This window comes from Propithecus coquereli, unplaced genomic scaffold (assembly GCF_000956105.1).
Source record: "Propithecus coquereli isolate 6110/MARCELLA unplaced genomic scaffold, Pcoq_1.0 Scaffold1, whole genome shotgun sequence".
Classification (NCBI taxonomy): domain Eukaryota; kingdom Metazoa; phylum Chordata; class Mammalia; order Primates; family Indriidae; genus Propithecus; species Propithecus coquereli.
Window position 1 is genome coordinate 14970015 of NW_012133857.1, and position 16115 is coordinate 14986129.

At 60.0% G+C, this 16115-nt stretch overlaps 1 protein-coding gene across 2 annotated transcripts in view; it reads left to right on the plus strand.

Moving 5' to 3' along the window:
* DNAH1 (dynein, axonemal, heavy chain 1) overlaps positions 1-16115 on the plus strand; it is a 96223-nt gene that overhangs the window by 73136 nt on the left and 6972 nt on the right. For both annotated transcript variants that reach the window (XM_012665784.1, XM_012665777.1), the window contains 21 exons: positions 74-231; positions 538-711; positions 1493-1531; positions 3857-4035; positions 4973-5203; positions 6215-6411; positions 6862-6997; positions 7942-8150; positions 8351-8522; positions 8957-9148; positions 9493-9603; positions 10379-10564; positions 10904-11095; positions 12328-12495; positions 12581-12772; positions 12912-13043; positions 13529-13654; positions 14321-14440; positions 14533-14682; positions 14796-14956; positions 15805-16030. In XM_012665784.1, coding sequence (XP_012521238.1) covers positions 74-231; positions 538-711; positions 1493-1531; positions 3857-4035; positions 4973-5203; positions 6215-6411; positions 6862-6997; positions 7942-8150; positions 8351-8522; positions 8957-9148; positions 9493-9603; positions 10379-10564; positions 10904-11095; positions 12328-12495; positions 12581-12772; positions 12912-13043; positions 13529-13654; positions 14321-14440; positions 14533-14682; positions 14796-14956; positions 15805-16030 — 3451 coding nt within the window. The remainder of the gene's footprint in view (positions 1-73; positions 232-537; positions 712-1492; positions 1532-3856; positions 4036-4972; positions 5204-6214; positions 6412-6861; positions 6998-7941; positions 8151-8350; positions 8523-8956; positions 9149-9492; positions 9604-10378; positions 10565-10903; positions 11096-12327; positions 12496-12580; positions 12773-12911; positions 13044-13528; positions 13655-14320; positions 14441-14532; positions 14683-14795; positions 14957-15804; positions 16031-16115) is intronic.

Sequence of the window (16115 nt, forward strand, 5' to 3'; positions counted from 1 at the left end):
CATCCTGTTGCCCCTGGGTTCTCAGAGGACCTGGTACCCGTGGGTGCTGGGCTCACACAGCCCCTCCCTGCAGGCGGAAGGGTGTGTTCGGGCCGCCTCTGGGGCGCAACTTCATCTTCTTCATTGACGATCTGAACATGCCGGCCCTGGAGACATACGGCGCACAGCCGCCCATCGAGCTGCTGCGCCAGTGGATGGACCACGGCGGCTGGTATGACCGCAAGATCATCGGTGTGTGCGGCCCTCCTGCGCGGTAGGGTGAGGGCTGGGTGTGCTGGGCAGGGGCACAGAAGACATAAGGCTGAAAGCCTTCATACTTGTAGGGGCCCATGAAAATGTGTTAACTTCTCTTAAAATCGGTAGGTGAGGGGGATGACCTTTTAGGTCAAAGAAAAATTTTCATGTATGTTAATATATTTGTCTTTATGCCAATACTGTTGTAAATTATAATTTTTAATTTTTTATGGAGGGGGTGCCCACAAAGGCCATAATGCAGCCTGGGCCAGGGCCCTTCCTGACTCCCTGCCCTCACTCCAGGAGCCTTCAAGCAACTGGTGGACATCAACTTTGTCTGTGCCATGGGCCCCCCGGGTGGAGGTAGGAATGCCATCACCCCAAGGCTGACACGTCACTTCAACTACCTGTCCTTCACCGAGATGGACGAGGTCAGCAAGAAACGCATCTTCTCCACCATCCTGGGCAGTTGGATAGGTAAGTACTGGGTCGGCGCAGGGGAGGCCATGGGCAAAGACCCAAGCCCAGGCCAGCTGAGTCACTCCAAGGACAGCTGGACAGCCATGGAAAGGGTGGAGCGGGTGAAACACTGACCACAACCCCGGCTTCACCCCTTACTCACCTCTGTTACCTGTGGCAAGCTCATGAACCTTTCTGAGCCTCAGTTTCTTCATCTGTAAAATGGGTGATAATATTAGTACCTACCATTATAAGTCATGAGAGTTAAGTATGGTATTGCATGCAGGGCATCTAGCATGAAGCCTGGCCCATGGTGATTGCTGAATATATGACACATGTATACATATGCGTATGCTTTCACCCATGTGTGTACATATGTACATGTCATACTTTCCCAGAAACTCTGGTGGATGTTACTTTTGTAAATCAGGAAAAAACCACCAAAATAGAATGGACAAAGTGGCCCTGATCCTTCATGGGGCTTGGAGAAAAGTCCACCCGGGATGCCATTTCCCCCCAGCCCACCTCCCACCCAACACGCACTCTGACCTTTGAACTCTACTTGGCACCCATGATGGAAGGCCTTCCCTTCTCTGGCCTGGCCTGGCCTGCCCCCAGGGCTATAGGCCAGGACTTGCCTGCATGTCCAGCTTGGGGTGGGGAGCACACTGCTCTGAGGAGAGGTGGCGGCGTGGTCAGTGGCTGCTCTGGGAGCTTCCCAGCTGGATACAGCCAGCCAAGGTGGGCAGCAAAGCATCCACCTAACTCTGAGCCTTGTGTCTCTCCCTCAACCCTTTAGATGGGCTCCTTGGAGAAAGAAGTTACCGGGAGCCCGTGCGTAAGTGCAGTTCCGGCGGGGGCCTGGGAGGGCCTGGCTAGGAGGGGGCACCCTTGCAGGGTGAGCCCTGGGCTCTGGGTAGGTGTGCTGAGGTTGGGCCCAGGCGCCGTAGCGAACCATCCTCAGGTCCATGTGGGCCCTTGGGCCACTGGGTGCCAGAGCGAAGGTTGACACCAGCACTGGCTGCCTGCGTGGGCTCATCCTCCTGTTCTCATAACCAGGCAGTCCTTCGGTGCCTAGGTTAGTGTCCGACTGATGGTAGATGCAAAGGAAAGGCAAGACGGATGAACGAAAAAAGGGATCCGACGAACTCCCACCTGTGTGGAGAGCCAGAGCTCAAAAGTGAGCTGGCGCTCTCCGAGGAGAGGGCTTGGAGTGATTCACGGGGGGCAGGCATCCCTCGTGGGCCTGCCGGGCCTCGCAGCAGGGTGCTGACCACTTCAGTGTCCGCCCTCTCCCACGCCTGCCTCTGCCCCCGCTCGCTGGCAGCTAGTAGAGGCTGCAGAAGATAGCACCCCTTTGTGCCTCCCCCACACCTGCCTGCGGACCCACGCCCAGCCTCTCCTGGCCCTGTCTTCTCTCTTGCACCCAGGAGTGGACATCCTGCTACAGAGCAAGGCCCACCCTCCTCTGGGGCCTGCTTGCGGATGTGGCTCCGCCCTCCCCCAACACCAGGACTCCCTTCCCCAGCAGGGCCATTCTGCCAGCATACAGACCACCCGACTCCTCCCATCTCGACAACCGAACACAGCCAACCTCTCTTGCCCCTTCCCACCCACTCTGGGCCTTTGCCCCTTTCTCTGCTCAACTTGAGAGCAAAATGCAAAAGCATTGTCTCTTCCTGCTACACAAGCCCTCCCCCCACTCCCTCTGGGAGCGCTCTCATCACCAGTGGCCTCTTGTGGCCAGACCAATAGTCAGCTCTTGGTCCTCATCTTCCCCATGGGTCAGCAGTGTGGGACGGCAGAGTCCCCCCACCCGCTGCACGCATCTCTCAGGCCTCCCTCCCTCCCCGCCACCCCTTCTCAGGTTGACCAGCCGCTTGGTGTCAGCCTCTTCTCTTTCCAGCTATACTCTCCCAGACCATCTGTCCCACCTCCAATGGTAAAAACCGTCTCGTGCCTATGACAGCCCACTTCACGTCCTCAGCCCAGACCTCTCTCCTGTAGGCCCAATGCCACATCTCCCCTCGGGTGTCCACTAGATGTCTCAGACTGACCCTGCCCGAGTCCAGCTCCTGGATGCCCCCCGCCCCCAGCACTCTTCTCGTCCCAGGTGATGGCAACTCCATCCTTCTAGGTGCTCAAGACAAGATGGAGCCTTAGCGCCATCCTTGGCCCCTCTTCTGTCAGGGGATCCTGTCAGCTACCCCTGCGGGCTCCCCATGCACCCAACCACTGCCCCAGCCCCCTCCCTGGGCTCCTTGTGTCTGCCTTCACCTATCGATGATCTGCCCCAAGTCCCAACAGTGGCAGGCAAAGCTGCCCTCAGTGGCCCCGTCACCTCTCTGCCCTCATCTCCTCTTGCTCACCGCTCCCTGCTGATCCTTAACACACCAGGCCTGCCCCCACCTCCAGGCCCTTGCCCCTGCTGCCCCCGGCCTGGACACTCTTCCTCTACTCACGTGTGTGCTTGCGACATGCCTCTTCAGTCTCTGCTCAAGTGTCCCCCTCCTCGGGGAGGCCTCCCCCAGCATTTCTGGAAAATTGCCCCCCAAGCCCAACCCTGGTACTCCCCAAACCTCTCTCCTGCTGCAAGTCCCCCCATAGCACTTGCACCTGTGTACTGTCTCCTTTATTTGTTGATCTGCTCATTGTCACCCCAAGTTCCCACTATGGAATTTTGGTTCCCCAGTGAAGAGCTGGAGTTTTTACAGAGTGAGAAAATGGACACGGGAGTAGTGGAAATGCAGGCTGCAGGTTGCAACTCCTTCGGAGCCCCGAAGGTCAGCACTGCGCTCCAGGCCTCCCCGCGTCCACCGTCGAGCACTCCTGAGGCCTGTGTGGACCTGTGACCCCTCCCTACTTGTGGCTCAGAGCTGGCAGGTCTGGGGCAAGACAGCAATGGCCCCGCCCAGCACTGACCCCACTCGTGCCCCCAATTCCGTGGATGCATCCCGGTGCCCCATCACACTGACAGCCGTGTCAGCTATAGAGATGTACAGGGGCGCAGAGCAGGAGATTCCTCACCTTGAGGTGGGGGTGTCAGAGATGGGCTAAAGGCTGGGGAAGGGGAATGGGGGGCCCAGCACAAGCAAAGGCAGGGAGGCGAGGGTCTGCAGAGGCTCCTGCCTGTGTGACCCAGGCCACTCTCCCATTCCCCCAGCCGGGGCCCCCCACATCGCCCACTTCACGGAGCCCCTCGTGGAAGCCACCATCATTGTGTATGCCACCATCACCTCCCAGCTGCTGCCCACTCCAGCCAAGTCCCACTACACCTTCAACCTGAGGGACCTCTCCAAAGTCTTCCAGGGCATGCTCATGGCCGACCCGGCCAAGGTCGAGGTGAGGATCTGGCAGGCACCCTCCCCAGTGCCTGCGCTGCCCTCGCGTCCTCCCTGGCCCCACCAGTTTCAGGCCTTCCTGCCCAAACAGGCCCTGAGGGGCTGGGCCCTCAAGAGCCCAGCCTTGGTGCAGCTGAGCCCTATCTTGTGGCAAAACCCATGCCTGGGGCCGGGGAGGGAGCCAGGGAAGGACAGGGAGAAAGAGGGTTTCTGGTGGAGGCCCTGTGTGTGAGGACACTTGAGGGGAAAGTGAGCAGGGGAGTGGGGTGTCAGGGGCATTGGGGCTGTAGGGGCCAGGCTGGAGCTCAAGTTTTGTCCTAAGGGTGATAGGGAGCCATGGGGGTGGGCAGGGACAGACTTGCCCTTTGGAATGGGACTGGGCGTGTATGTGGAGCCCGGGGCTGGGGACATGGGGTGAACAGGACAGGGCCAGCCCTGGCCTTGCTGATCCTGTAGCCAGTGGAGTCAAGAGAAGGGCCTGGGGATCCAGCCACCTGGGGAGAGGCCGGGGAAGGGATGGTGAGTCAGAGATTTGTGAGTCACGTCCGTGGGCTTGGGGAGTGGTCAGATGTGGGGTGTTGGGAGGGTGTGAGGAGAATCAAGCTCTTGGGCTTGGGGTGAGGGGAGCCGTGGGTGCTAAAAGAGGGGGAAGTGATAACTTTGAGGTGCTCCTGGCCAGCTAGTGGAGCTGGGTGCCCGGGGGATGCTTGGCCAACTGGACCTGGAGCCCGGGGCATGGAGAGGTCCAGGCAGCGCTGTGCCTGCCGTCAGTCAGCAGATGCACCTTCCAGCAGCCCCCACAGGGCCCTAGCCAGGCCGTGGCGGGAGGCCAGGCCCAGATGAGGGGCCCAGGAGCTGTGGCCCACCCTACTGGCGCTTTGAGAAATGGCTGAGGGCCCCGGGGCCGAGGGCACGCACTGACACTGGGGCTGCCACAGGACAAGGTACAGCTGCTGCGACTGTGGTATCACGAGAACTGCCGCGTGTTCCGCGACCGACTGGTGAATGAAGAGGACCGCAGCTGGTTCGACCAGCTCCTCAAGAGCTGCATGGAGCAGTGGGAGGTGACCTTCAAGGAGGTCTGCCCCTTCCAGCCCATTCTTTACGGGGACTTCATGTTGCCAGGCTCCGACGTCAAGTCCTACGAGCTCATCACCAACGAGAGTAAGGTGAGGGGCCCAGGTGGGCGCCCAGGCCCTCTGCAGTCCCCACTAACAGACCACCATGCTATACCCAAAGGGCCGGGACACCGGCGAGCGCTGGCCGTCTCTGGGCCCTGCTTCCTCACCTGTCAAATGCGCAGCCAGCAGGCCTGCTCCACCCGTCTCTGAGAACAAGCCTGTGGCTCAGCTGGGACAGGCTCTATAAACAGGGACAGACTGTGCCCGTTTGAGGGCTGTCATCCCACTGCAGTGGGGCCACAGGGACCCTGGGGCCACGGGTCTTAGAACCCCAGGGAGGCAGTGCAGAGGCCTCAGTCAGTGGCCTCCGAGCAGTTCCTCTCCACACGCATCCTTTCCCACTTCCCAGGAGCTTCCCCAGGGTCCGTACAGCCTATCGAGCCCCAGGGGAGCAGGCGGGGCTCTGACCCTGGCCCTCAGGCCCCATTCAGCAGACCTGGCTTATTAAGGCCCAGCATCCTCCACGCACAGGAGGAGCAGTACTGGCAATGGGAGGGGTGAGCCCCTCCCACTGGGCATTGGTATGCGGGGTTCCAACCAGCTGAACCCAGGGCTGGAGTTGCCCCCAGAGTAGCAGCAGATGAGTTCCTACAAAGGACTGTCCCAACCCACCCCTCGATGGGGCTGCTTCAGATTCCACAGAGAGTAGCACTAAACGCCAGGGAGATTGATCCGAAGCATTTATTAGGGGAGACAGAGACGTCCTACCTAGGCCTGTCCACAATGAGGGGCAGGGGGTGGAGTTCATATGAGGGTTAAGGAATTTGGCAGGGGCCGGGGCTCACTTCTGCATGCTTAGCAACATGGTTGATCCTTCAGTATTTTAAGCAACAATCTAAACAAGTTTGTCAGTGCCTGGGAATGTTGAAGGCCCTGGCTAGGGTTCGAGCCCGCAGGGGAAAACATGCAGCTGGCCAGGTCACAGAGAAAAAGTCAGGGGACCTGGGGGCCCTACAGTAAAGCCAGCCTGCTCTCCCGCCCCTGCCTCCGGCTCTCCAGATGATACAGGTGATCGAGGAGTACATGGAGGACTACAACCAGATCAACACGGCCAAGCTGAACCTGGTGCTCTTCATGGACGCCATGGGCCACATCTGCCGCATCAGCCGCACTCTGCGCCAGGCTCTGGGCAACGCACTCCTGCTGGGCGTGGAGGGCAGTGGCCGCAGCTCCCTTACTCGGCTCGCCTCGCACATGTGAGGGCCCCAGGCGCGGCGGGCACTAGGAGGCCAGTGGCAGACTGTCCGCTTGCCCATGCGTTCTTCCACAGTGGTGGAAGTCTCGGGCAGCCCTGAGGCAGACCCACCTAGCCAGTGGGCTTCTGAAGGGAAGGGGAGCAGGACCTGGGCTCCAAAGAGAGGCTGCAGCAGTGCCTGGGGTGCTGCAGGGAGGGAGGGCAGCTGGGCACGCAGAGGGATGCCTAGGGCAGGTGGCTACGGGCTGCTCTCAGAATCAGAGCTGGGCAGCTGGGAGGGAAGCACCTTCCAGGCTAAGGGAACAGCTTGAGCAAAGGCCTGAAGTGTCTGCAGCTCTGCCCGGGATGGGAGCAAGACTCCAGATGGTCAGGGTGGGGTCTGGGTACCCACCCGCCCTCCCTGCCTGGCCCTGAACCCCTGGAACACCTCAACCCGCACTCCTGCTTCCAGGGCCGAGTACGAGTGCTTCCAGATTGAGCTATCCAAGAACTATGGCATGTCCGAGTGGCGTGAAGATGTCAAGAAGGTCCTGCTCAAGGCAGGCCTGCACAGCCTGCCTGTCACCTTCCTGTTCTCAGACACCCAGGTGCCACCACCATGGCAAGGGCAGGGCTCGGGGCAAGCTGCACACAGTCTCCTCCCAGTGTAGCGTCCTGGAAGGGGGTCAGTCCTTCATGCCCGGCTCACTGTCAGTTGGGCAGGTCTTGGAAGGGACCACGGGAACCAGGTGGGGCCACAGATGGGCAAGTCGGGAGCACGGGACCAAACCCAACCTCTCAGAGCTAAGGGGGTTATAGATCATTACTTATGCCCCAAGGGTAACGAAGGCCCTGGCACCCCACTCACTGGCCAACAACTGCCCACCTCAAGGACCACAGGACTTGTGCCCAAAGTGCTGGGACCCATGGCTGCCCTCTTGGGGATTGCTTCCTCTGGGGCTCCCTAGGAACAAGGCCCCTCCCCAGGTCTCTGAGAGGAGAGGTTGCTGCTCTCAGGCCACAAGACAATTAGAGCAACACTTCAGCCTGGCTGGTGGTCAGGGTTGGGCCCAGGGGCCTAGGCTGAAGCCCCAGAATATGCCCCACCCTGGATAAAAGCCCCTCTGCTCCCAGCTCTGTCCCCACCCCAGGGCTCCCTGCAGGCAACCACTGAGTTAGTCGGGAAAGTGAGGATGCCCAGGCTATGTGAGATGGACCAGGACCCGTCTCTGCCTGTGGCCATGGTTTCCTCCTGTGAGTAAACTGAGGCATGGAGAGAGGCCCGGAATGTGAGGAGGAAGATGTCACATCCCCTACCCAGACCCAGGCCCTGCCACATCCCAGTGCTTATGTTCAGAGCCTCCGCAGTGGGGCAGGCCTGGGTACAAGTCCTAGACTATTACTATAAGTCATTATGAGGTCACTGGTGTGACTTCTCTGAGCCTTAGTGGCATAGTCTGTCAAATGGGGCTGTTGTGAAGGTCCAATGAGACCATGGCTGTGGAGTCCAACACACAGGGGCTTAGCTCCCTGACCATGTTCTCCTCCCCAGATCAAGAACGAGTCCTTCCTGGAAGACATCAACAACGTCCTAAACTCAGGTGACATTCCCAACATCTACACCGCAGACGAGCAGGACCAGATCATCAACACCATGCGGCCCTACATCCAGGAGCGGGGTCTGCAGCCCACCAAGGCCAACCTCATGGCTGCCTATACTGGGCGTGTGCGCAGCAACATCCACATGGTCCTGTGCATGAGGTACGGCAGCTGTCGTCGGGCCAGACTGGGTCAGCAGGGCTGGGCGGGTGGGGCTGGCCCCAGGGACACTTGGGCCTGGCCAGCGTGCCATTGAGCCCAGGCTGATGTACTGTTGCGTCCTGGCTGCTACACCACCCGGCTGTGGAAGGGCCCTGGGGGCTTAGTGTCTCTGGGCCTCATTTGGATCCCCGGCTTCCCAGCCCCATCGGAGAAGTCTTCCGAGCTCGCCTGAGGCAGTTCCCCTCCCTGGTCAACTGCTGCACCATCGACTGGTTTAACGAGTGGCCAGGAGAGGCGCTGGAGTCTGTGGCCACCAGGTTTCTAAATGAGATTCCAGAACTGGAATCCTCCTCCGAAGTAATTAGAGGACTGGTAGGTGCCTTGGTGAGGAGCAAGCCCTCGGGGGAGCTGTTAAGTTTGGGCATGGGCTTGGGATCACTGAGGCCTGGGTGAAAGTCCTAGGCCCACCTTGAGGGTAAGCTTTGGGTCAGATGGTTTTCTGTGTCTCAGCCTCAGTTTCCTCATCTGTAAAATGGGGAGAGCTACAGGTTGTCATGGTGCCGGGCACATGGCTACTCAGTTGCTGTCTCCCTTATTGCCCGAGGGCCTCGTGGCAGCTTTCTTGCAAGAGCCCCTGACACAACTCCAGAGACCACAGGAGGATCCTAAGAGTCAGTGTGAGAGGCATGGAGGTCCCTGCCATGCTCCCTCCTTGGGACCAGGCTGCCGTGGCCTTGTGGGCACCCAGGGCCCTGTCTTTGCTGGGGCCTCTACATGGCTGGCCTCAGTGGTCCCCCTCCCTGCAGATTCAGGTCTGTGTGTATATTCACCAGTCCGTGGCCAAGAAATGTGTGGAGTACCTGGCAGAGCTGGCCCGCCACAACTACGTGACCCCCAAGAGCTACCTGGAGCTGCTCAATATTTTCTCCATCCTCATTGGGCAGAAGAAATTGGAGCTGAAAACTGCCAAGAACCGCATGAAGAGTGGCCTTGACAAGGTGGGCCCGGGCAAGGCCTCAAGGACCACGGCTGGCTGCCTGTGGTTCTGCCTGCTGGGTCTCAGCCCAGGTGACCCAGCTGGGCTGTCACGCCACAGCCCGCGGGGTTTCAATGGGTGGCCTCCCCCTTTGTTGAAAGAATAAAAGTTGTCAGCCAAAGGCACTAAAGCAGGGTACCCACAAATTCTTGGGGAACTGACCCCTTGCCTCTGGGGCCCACTGGCAACCTGGGGGCCACTGAAGCTGCCACCCACAGCCTCTCTCTCATGAATGAGGGCGGCCCAGTAGGCTGGCTCACTGTGCCCCCTGTCACACCTGTTTTTCTTTCTGTGCCCCTTCCCCAGCTCCTGAGCACTTCTGAGGATGTGGCCAAGATGCAGGAGGATCTGGAGATCATGCGCCCCCTGCTGGAGGAGGCTGCCAAGGACACCATACTCACCATGGATCAGATCAAGGTTGGGGGTGCTCCCAGGCCCCTCTGCCCGAGGTCTGACGCTGTCTGAGGATGCTCGGCAGCTCCATACAGTCACACGATCTCTAGCTTCCTCACCGCCGCAAGTTGTTTAGCCCTTGTGTGCCCCGGTTTCCTCGTTCAGTAGTCATTCATTCGTTCAAGAAATGTTTGGTCAGACCTATCCTGTGGCAGACACTGCACTGGGCAGAGGACCCGTGAAAAGCAAGGCAGAGAGGAATCCAAGCAACCCCAGACAACACTGACATTCACAACACGACTGAGGGGCAGGGCCGCCACAGGCAGAGGTGCAGACTCTGAACGGCATGAGGCCCCTCAGTGGAGGGCCCCATCCTCACTACAGACATGACAGATTTGTATGTTCATTATGACAGAAGTAGTCAAGTGTCCTGCTCTGCAAAGTCAGTGTATTGCAAAGTTTTCCAGCAGATGGAAAGAAGATGGAAGAAAGGTGGGAGAAGGGCCTTTCTCTGTGTTGCATGAAGGTGCCTGAGGGGGCCCTGCCCTGTGGGACACTTACGCTCACACTCGGCATGAGCCCCATGCCAGGCTCGTGGTGAGCACTCAGGACGTGGAAGGGGCTCCTGGTATTCCCAGATCTCCATGGCCTGTCGTAGCTGGAGGGCTGTCGCAGAGCAGGGCATCCCAGTGCTCATTTCCTTCCATCTGGGGAGACTGAGACACGGAAAGGAGAAAGGGGAGGAGGGCAGGCCTGGGCCTGCCACTGGCCACCAGCTGGGCTCTCCCTGGCTCCCCAGGTGGATACGGCCATCGCTGAGGAGACCCGGAATTCAGTGCAGGCAGAAGAGATCAAGGCCAATGATAAGGCCAGGAAGGCACAAGCTATTGCCGACGATGCTCAGAAGGACCTGGATGAGGCACTGCCAGCCCTGGATGCAGCCCTGGCCAGCCTGCGCAACCTCAACAAGAACGACGTGACCGAGGTGGGCAACTGGACACCTGGCACTCCCTCTCATATCCCTCTCTGCTGCTCTTGAGTCCTAGTCCCCAGGCCCTTCCCCCACCATCCCTTGGGGACCGGGTACCAAGAAGAGAGGGCAGAACTTGGGCTGGAACCCAGCTTCCTGTCCTGCCCTCCTTGTACCAGCCCCCAGGGCCTAGTCAGGGGCCACAGGCTGAGGCTGAGGCTGGGTCTGGGTACACCCTTTGTCCTGTGGTGGTCAGGACTTGGTTGGTGGGGCCAACCTTTCTGGCAAGGTCCCTGCCTAGGGGTACCCACTCGTGATGGGCCTTCCTCTTCCCCACCTGTGTTTGGCCTGCAGGTGCGTGCCATGCAGAGGCCACCCCCAGGTGTGAAGCTGGTCATAGAAGCTGTGTGCATCATGAAGGGCATCAAGCCCAAAAAGGTGCCTGGAGAGAAACCAGGCACCAAGGTGGATGATTACTGGGAGCCAGGCAAGGGGCTGCTGCAGGACCCAGGCCGCTTCCTCGAGAGCCTCTTCAAGTTTGACAAGGTGAGCATGCCAGGCATCCAGGCCAGCCCGTGAGCGAGGACAGGACCCGCAGGGCAGTGGAGCCGGAGAGGAGCCTGTCCCACCACAGCGTCTGCATGTGCCATGGTCTCTGTCTGCAGAGTCAGCCCACAGCTGACTGGGACCAGAGCCTGGCCCCAAGGAGCTCTGGTATGGTGACAGACAGAACCACCAACAGATGGGTATTGAGGAAATTGGGACCTGAGCAGCCCCATAGGATGTCACCCACAGTCACTTTGAGGATCCACAGCCTGGAGATCATGCCCTTTCCTCCCTGCAACCCCGTGACCTTAGCAAAGACTGTCCCCATGTGCTCAGTCATCACCTCTCTCCCTCAGCCTCAGCATCTGAGCTTTCTTTGTCTCTGGGTTTCTCTGTGCATCTGGGGCTGTCAGTGTCCCTGGGTGCGTGCTCTCTCAGGGACTGTGCCAGAGTTAGGTCAGCCTGATGCCCGCAGCCCTTTTGGAGGGCCCCTGTGCAGCTGCCTGTCCCACCTGGGCCACTGCCTACCACCATGTGTCAGTGTCTGGGCCCTGGGCACTTCCCACACGCATCTCAGCAGCAGCAGGACCCCCTGTGTGTGTCCCCATCCCTCCTCCTCCTCTTCCATCAGACAGGAAACCAGAGGCCCCGCAGGCCTCATCAGGCTCCTCTGAGAGAAGCACCCAGGCTAGGAGTGCTCACAGCCGGCATGTAGGGCCCAAGCTCTGGCCTCTGGGGGCTCGTGAACATGCACGTGCACATTCTTGGGCCTGTCATGAACTACGGGGTTGGACTCTCCCTGGGTGGGACAAGAGCCCTGGAGGCTCTCGGGGTGGGAATTAATATCCCCTTGAACATGAGCCCGGTTGGACATCAGAACAATGCCCTCCCCTCTACCTGCTGGTGGTGCTGCCTTCAGGAGGCAGCCCTGGTCTTCAGATGAGTTTTCAAGTGGGGCCTTGTGTGTAACCAGATCTTGAAGCTGCCACAGTTTTCCAAGGAAGAACTCTCTAATCATATTATCCAGAATTCTGGGGACAGAGAAGTTCCTTTTCTGGCTCCCTTTCTGGGCTGTGCTGTTCCTTAAGGAGAAGCCCGTCTATACTGAGGCCTGCATGGGGCATGGGGCATAGAAGCAGGATCAAGGTGTCCCTCAGCCCCACCTCCCAGCAGAGCCCCTCCCCTGCCACCCTTGAGAAGCAGACCCCTAAGGCCCAGCGTTCCCACCCCAGGACAACATTGGGGAGGTAGTAATCAAAGCCATCCAGCCATACATCGACAATGAAGAGTTCCAGCCAGCCGCCATTGCCAAGGTGTCCAAGGCCTGCACCTCCATCTGCCAGTGGGTGCGCGCCATGCACAAGTACCACTTCGTGGCCAAGGCCGTGGAGCCCAAGCGGGTGAGGGCTGAGCAGAGCTGGCGGGGGTGGGCTCCCCTCCCTGGGGTACGGGGCGAGCTAGCCGTGCGCCTTCTGGCCTCTGCAGCAAGCCCTGCGGGAAGCCCAGGAAGACCTAGAGGTGACCCAGAGGGTCCTGGAGGAGGCAAAGCAGCGCCTTCTTGAGGTGGAGAACGGCATTGCCACCATGCAGGCCAAGTACCGAGAATGCATCACTAAGAAGGAGGAGCTGGAGCTGAAGTGTGATCAGTGTGAGCAGCGGCTGGGCCGCGCTGACAAGGTGCGCACCCTCTTCTGGCAAGGCCAAAGGGCCTGGGGCGTGGGCGGGTCCTGGGGTGGCTGTCCACACCCCCTGCCTGGCAGCCCCAGGCCCCCAGCCAAGCCTTCCAGAGCCCAACCCCATGGGGCTGCCTCTGCAGCTCATCAACGGGCTGTCGGACGAGAAGGTGCGCTGGCAGGAGACGGTGGAGAACCTGGAGTACATGCTCGACAACATCTCCGGCGACGTGCTGGTGGCTGCCGGCTTTGTGGCCTACTTGGGCCCCTTCACGGTAGGGAGCCCCCAGCTCTGTCCAGAGAGGCCCTCCCTTTTGGCCTCACCTCCACGAGGGGACTGCAGGGCAGCTCTTCCCTCACTCAGCCGTCCAGCAAGCACGTAGCAGGCACCCTCTCAGAGGCAGGCACTGCGAGGCGCACAAAAAGCCAGAAAACCCACCTCGCCGCAGCTCGCACTTCCACACTTGCTCTGTGCCGGGTACTGTTCTGTTCTCAACACTCCTTCCGTGTATTCTATTTAGTCCTCGCAGCCACCTTTATGGGTGGGCATTGTTAGTATCACCCCCATTTCACAGATGGGGGCTGGGGTTTGTGGAGGCCAAAGAAGTCACCCAAAGTGGGACTAGAATGCAGGCGTCTGGCTCCACAGCTGACCTCTTCACCCCTGTGTGCAACTGCTGAGTGCTGTGGCATAGTGGGAGGTGGGGAGTGTTCCACGGGTGTCATGGAGCGGTGGCCCCTGAGTCTGGCATCTCCCCAGGGCCAGTACCGCACAGTGCTCTACGACAGCTGGGTCAAGCAGCTCATGATCCACGATGTTCCACATACCTCGGAGCCAACACTGATTGGGACACTGGGGAACCCCGTGAAGATTCGCTCGTGGCAGGTGCCCACCCCAGGGGCAGGAGTGACCAGACAGGGCCTGTGCCATGTCCAGGCTGGGCCAGGAGCCTCCTGCCTCCCTTCCACTCTCCTTTCCATGGCCTGAACCCTCCTCTGAACCCTCCTGGGCCCAGCAAGAGGGTGGTGGGCGGGAGAGGAGAGGAAAGCTGGGCGAGTGTGGCACAGATGCCAGCTAAATGTGGGGAGCGGGCTTAAGCGGTTCTTTTAAGAGTGTGGGGTGGGGGTTGGGGAGCAGTGTCCGGAGTGAGGGTTAAGAAAAGTTTCCTAAAAGAAGTTGTGTCTGAAGGGCAGGGAGAATTGGCAAAGGGAGAGAAGAGGCTGTAGGCAGAGGCTGAGCATGGGCAAAAGCCAGGAGGCCTGATAGGGTGCGGGCCCCATGAAGATGGTCCCACTGAGTGAGGACTCAGTAGGTAAGAGGATGGGAAGGCCCAGCACAGGAGGGCACCAGGAGCCAGGCCAGGAGCAGGAGAGAGGCAGGGGTCCTGGGGGCTGAGACCTTGCCCACATTGTCACCTTCCCCCCACCTCCAAGGGGGTGCAATAGGAGAGGGAAGTCCACAGCCAGAGCATGAGGTTGGGAGTAGCTGATGCCCCAGGAGGCCCAGCTTGCATGAAAACCCTGACCCAGTCCTGCGCCTGGCCCTCCGCAGATTGCTGGCCTCCCCAACGACACACTGTCGGTGGAGAACGGGGTCATCAACCAGTTCTCCCAGCGCTGGACCCACTTCATTGACCCTCAGGGTCAGGCCAACAAGTGGATCAAGAATATGGTGAGCTCACCCACTGGGCAGCACTGCCTGCCCCCCCGCCTGCCATGCTGACTCTCAGCCCCTGCGACCCCACCTGCCCCCTTGACCTGCAGGAGAAGGACAGTGGGCTGGATGTGTTCAAGCTGAGTGACCGCGACTTCCTGCGCAGCATGGAGAACGCCATCCGCTTCGGCAAGCCGTGTCTTCTGGAGAACGTGGGCGAGGAGCTGGACCCGGCCCTGGAGCCTGTGCTGCTCAAGCAGGTGGGACTGTGGGGGCTGGGGGCCTGGGGCCCAGACAGGGGAGAGGGCAGCTCCCTTCCCTGCCACACGGGTGAGGCTCAGGCCACAGCGCCTGCCTGTCCCACCCCCCACAGACATATAAGCAGCAGGGGAACACCGTGCTGAAGCTGGGGGACACAGTGATCCCCTACCACGAGGACTTCAGGATGTACATCACCACCAAGCTCCCCAACCCACACTACACACCTGAGATCTCCACCAAACTCACCCTCATCAACTTCACCCTGTCACCCAGGTAAGCCCCCAACCCTGGGGACCCCAAGCATGAGTGCTGTCTCCGCCTTCCTGGCTGCCCCTCTCCCACCCCCAGGCCAGGACTCAGTGGGACTTTCCCCGACTCAAAGCCTCCGACAGTTTCCTCCCAGAGGAAGGCATTCCAGGCCTCTCGAGCCCCTCTGCCAGCCCCCCTTACTTGCCACCATTTCCACCTAAGAACCCCTGCCCCCAACCCATCTGGTTCCCTGGTTAGGGTCCCTAGCCCCCCTGGCCAGCACCAGCCCTACCCCTTCCAGGCACACTTCCTCTCCAGCTTAGCCCTTGCCAGGCCTTTGTGCCCTCATCCCCAAAGCTGTCTCAGAGCCCTGAGCTGGGCATACTCTGGCTCCCTGCACCCAACCCCTGTTTCCTCCCCTTGCCTCCATAAGCCCAGGCCCCATGGTTTTCGCTGGTCACCAAACAGAGCCCACACCCCACAGGCCTGCTCCATGCCAAGGCCTCCATTCCAGTGGCCACTATGAACCACTCCACAAGCCAGGGTGTGAAAATGCCCTTAAGGCCTGTCCCTGTGGGTCACCCACAGCTCCCTCCTGCCGGGGAGGTGTCTGGAGACCCCAGCAAGTCACATATCCAACTGTATGGCCCCTGCTAGGATTCCAGGCTGCCACCCGAGGTCTCACTGAGAACTGGTCACTTTGAAGGCAGGGTGTGCACTAGTCCTCAGCCTGAGACGGAGGCTAGGCCTCCCAGCCTGACACTGGCAAGGAGGCCGGGCTCTTAGAGCCCCAGGTGCATAGGTAGTTACATGAGCAGGCTCAAGGCTGGCCCTCCAGCTATTACAGACGTGGTGTCCCCTGCCACTGGCAGTGGCCTAGAGGACCAGCTACTGGGCCAGGTAGTGGCTGAGGAGCGACCCGACCTGGAGGAGGCCAAGAACCAGCTGATTATCAGTAACGCCAAGATGCGTCAGGAGCTGAAAGACATCGAAGATCAGATCCTGTACCGGCTCAGCTCCTCCGAGGGCAACCCTGTGGATGACACGGAGCTCATTAAGGTGCTGGAAGCTTCCAAGATGAAGGCTGCTGAGATCCAGGTCAGCAACTGCCTGCCCACCCCACCTGCCCCCACCCCCCACCCACCTTCCCCTTCTGCTCTGCTAGCCTGCCCGGGCTGGACCC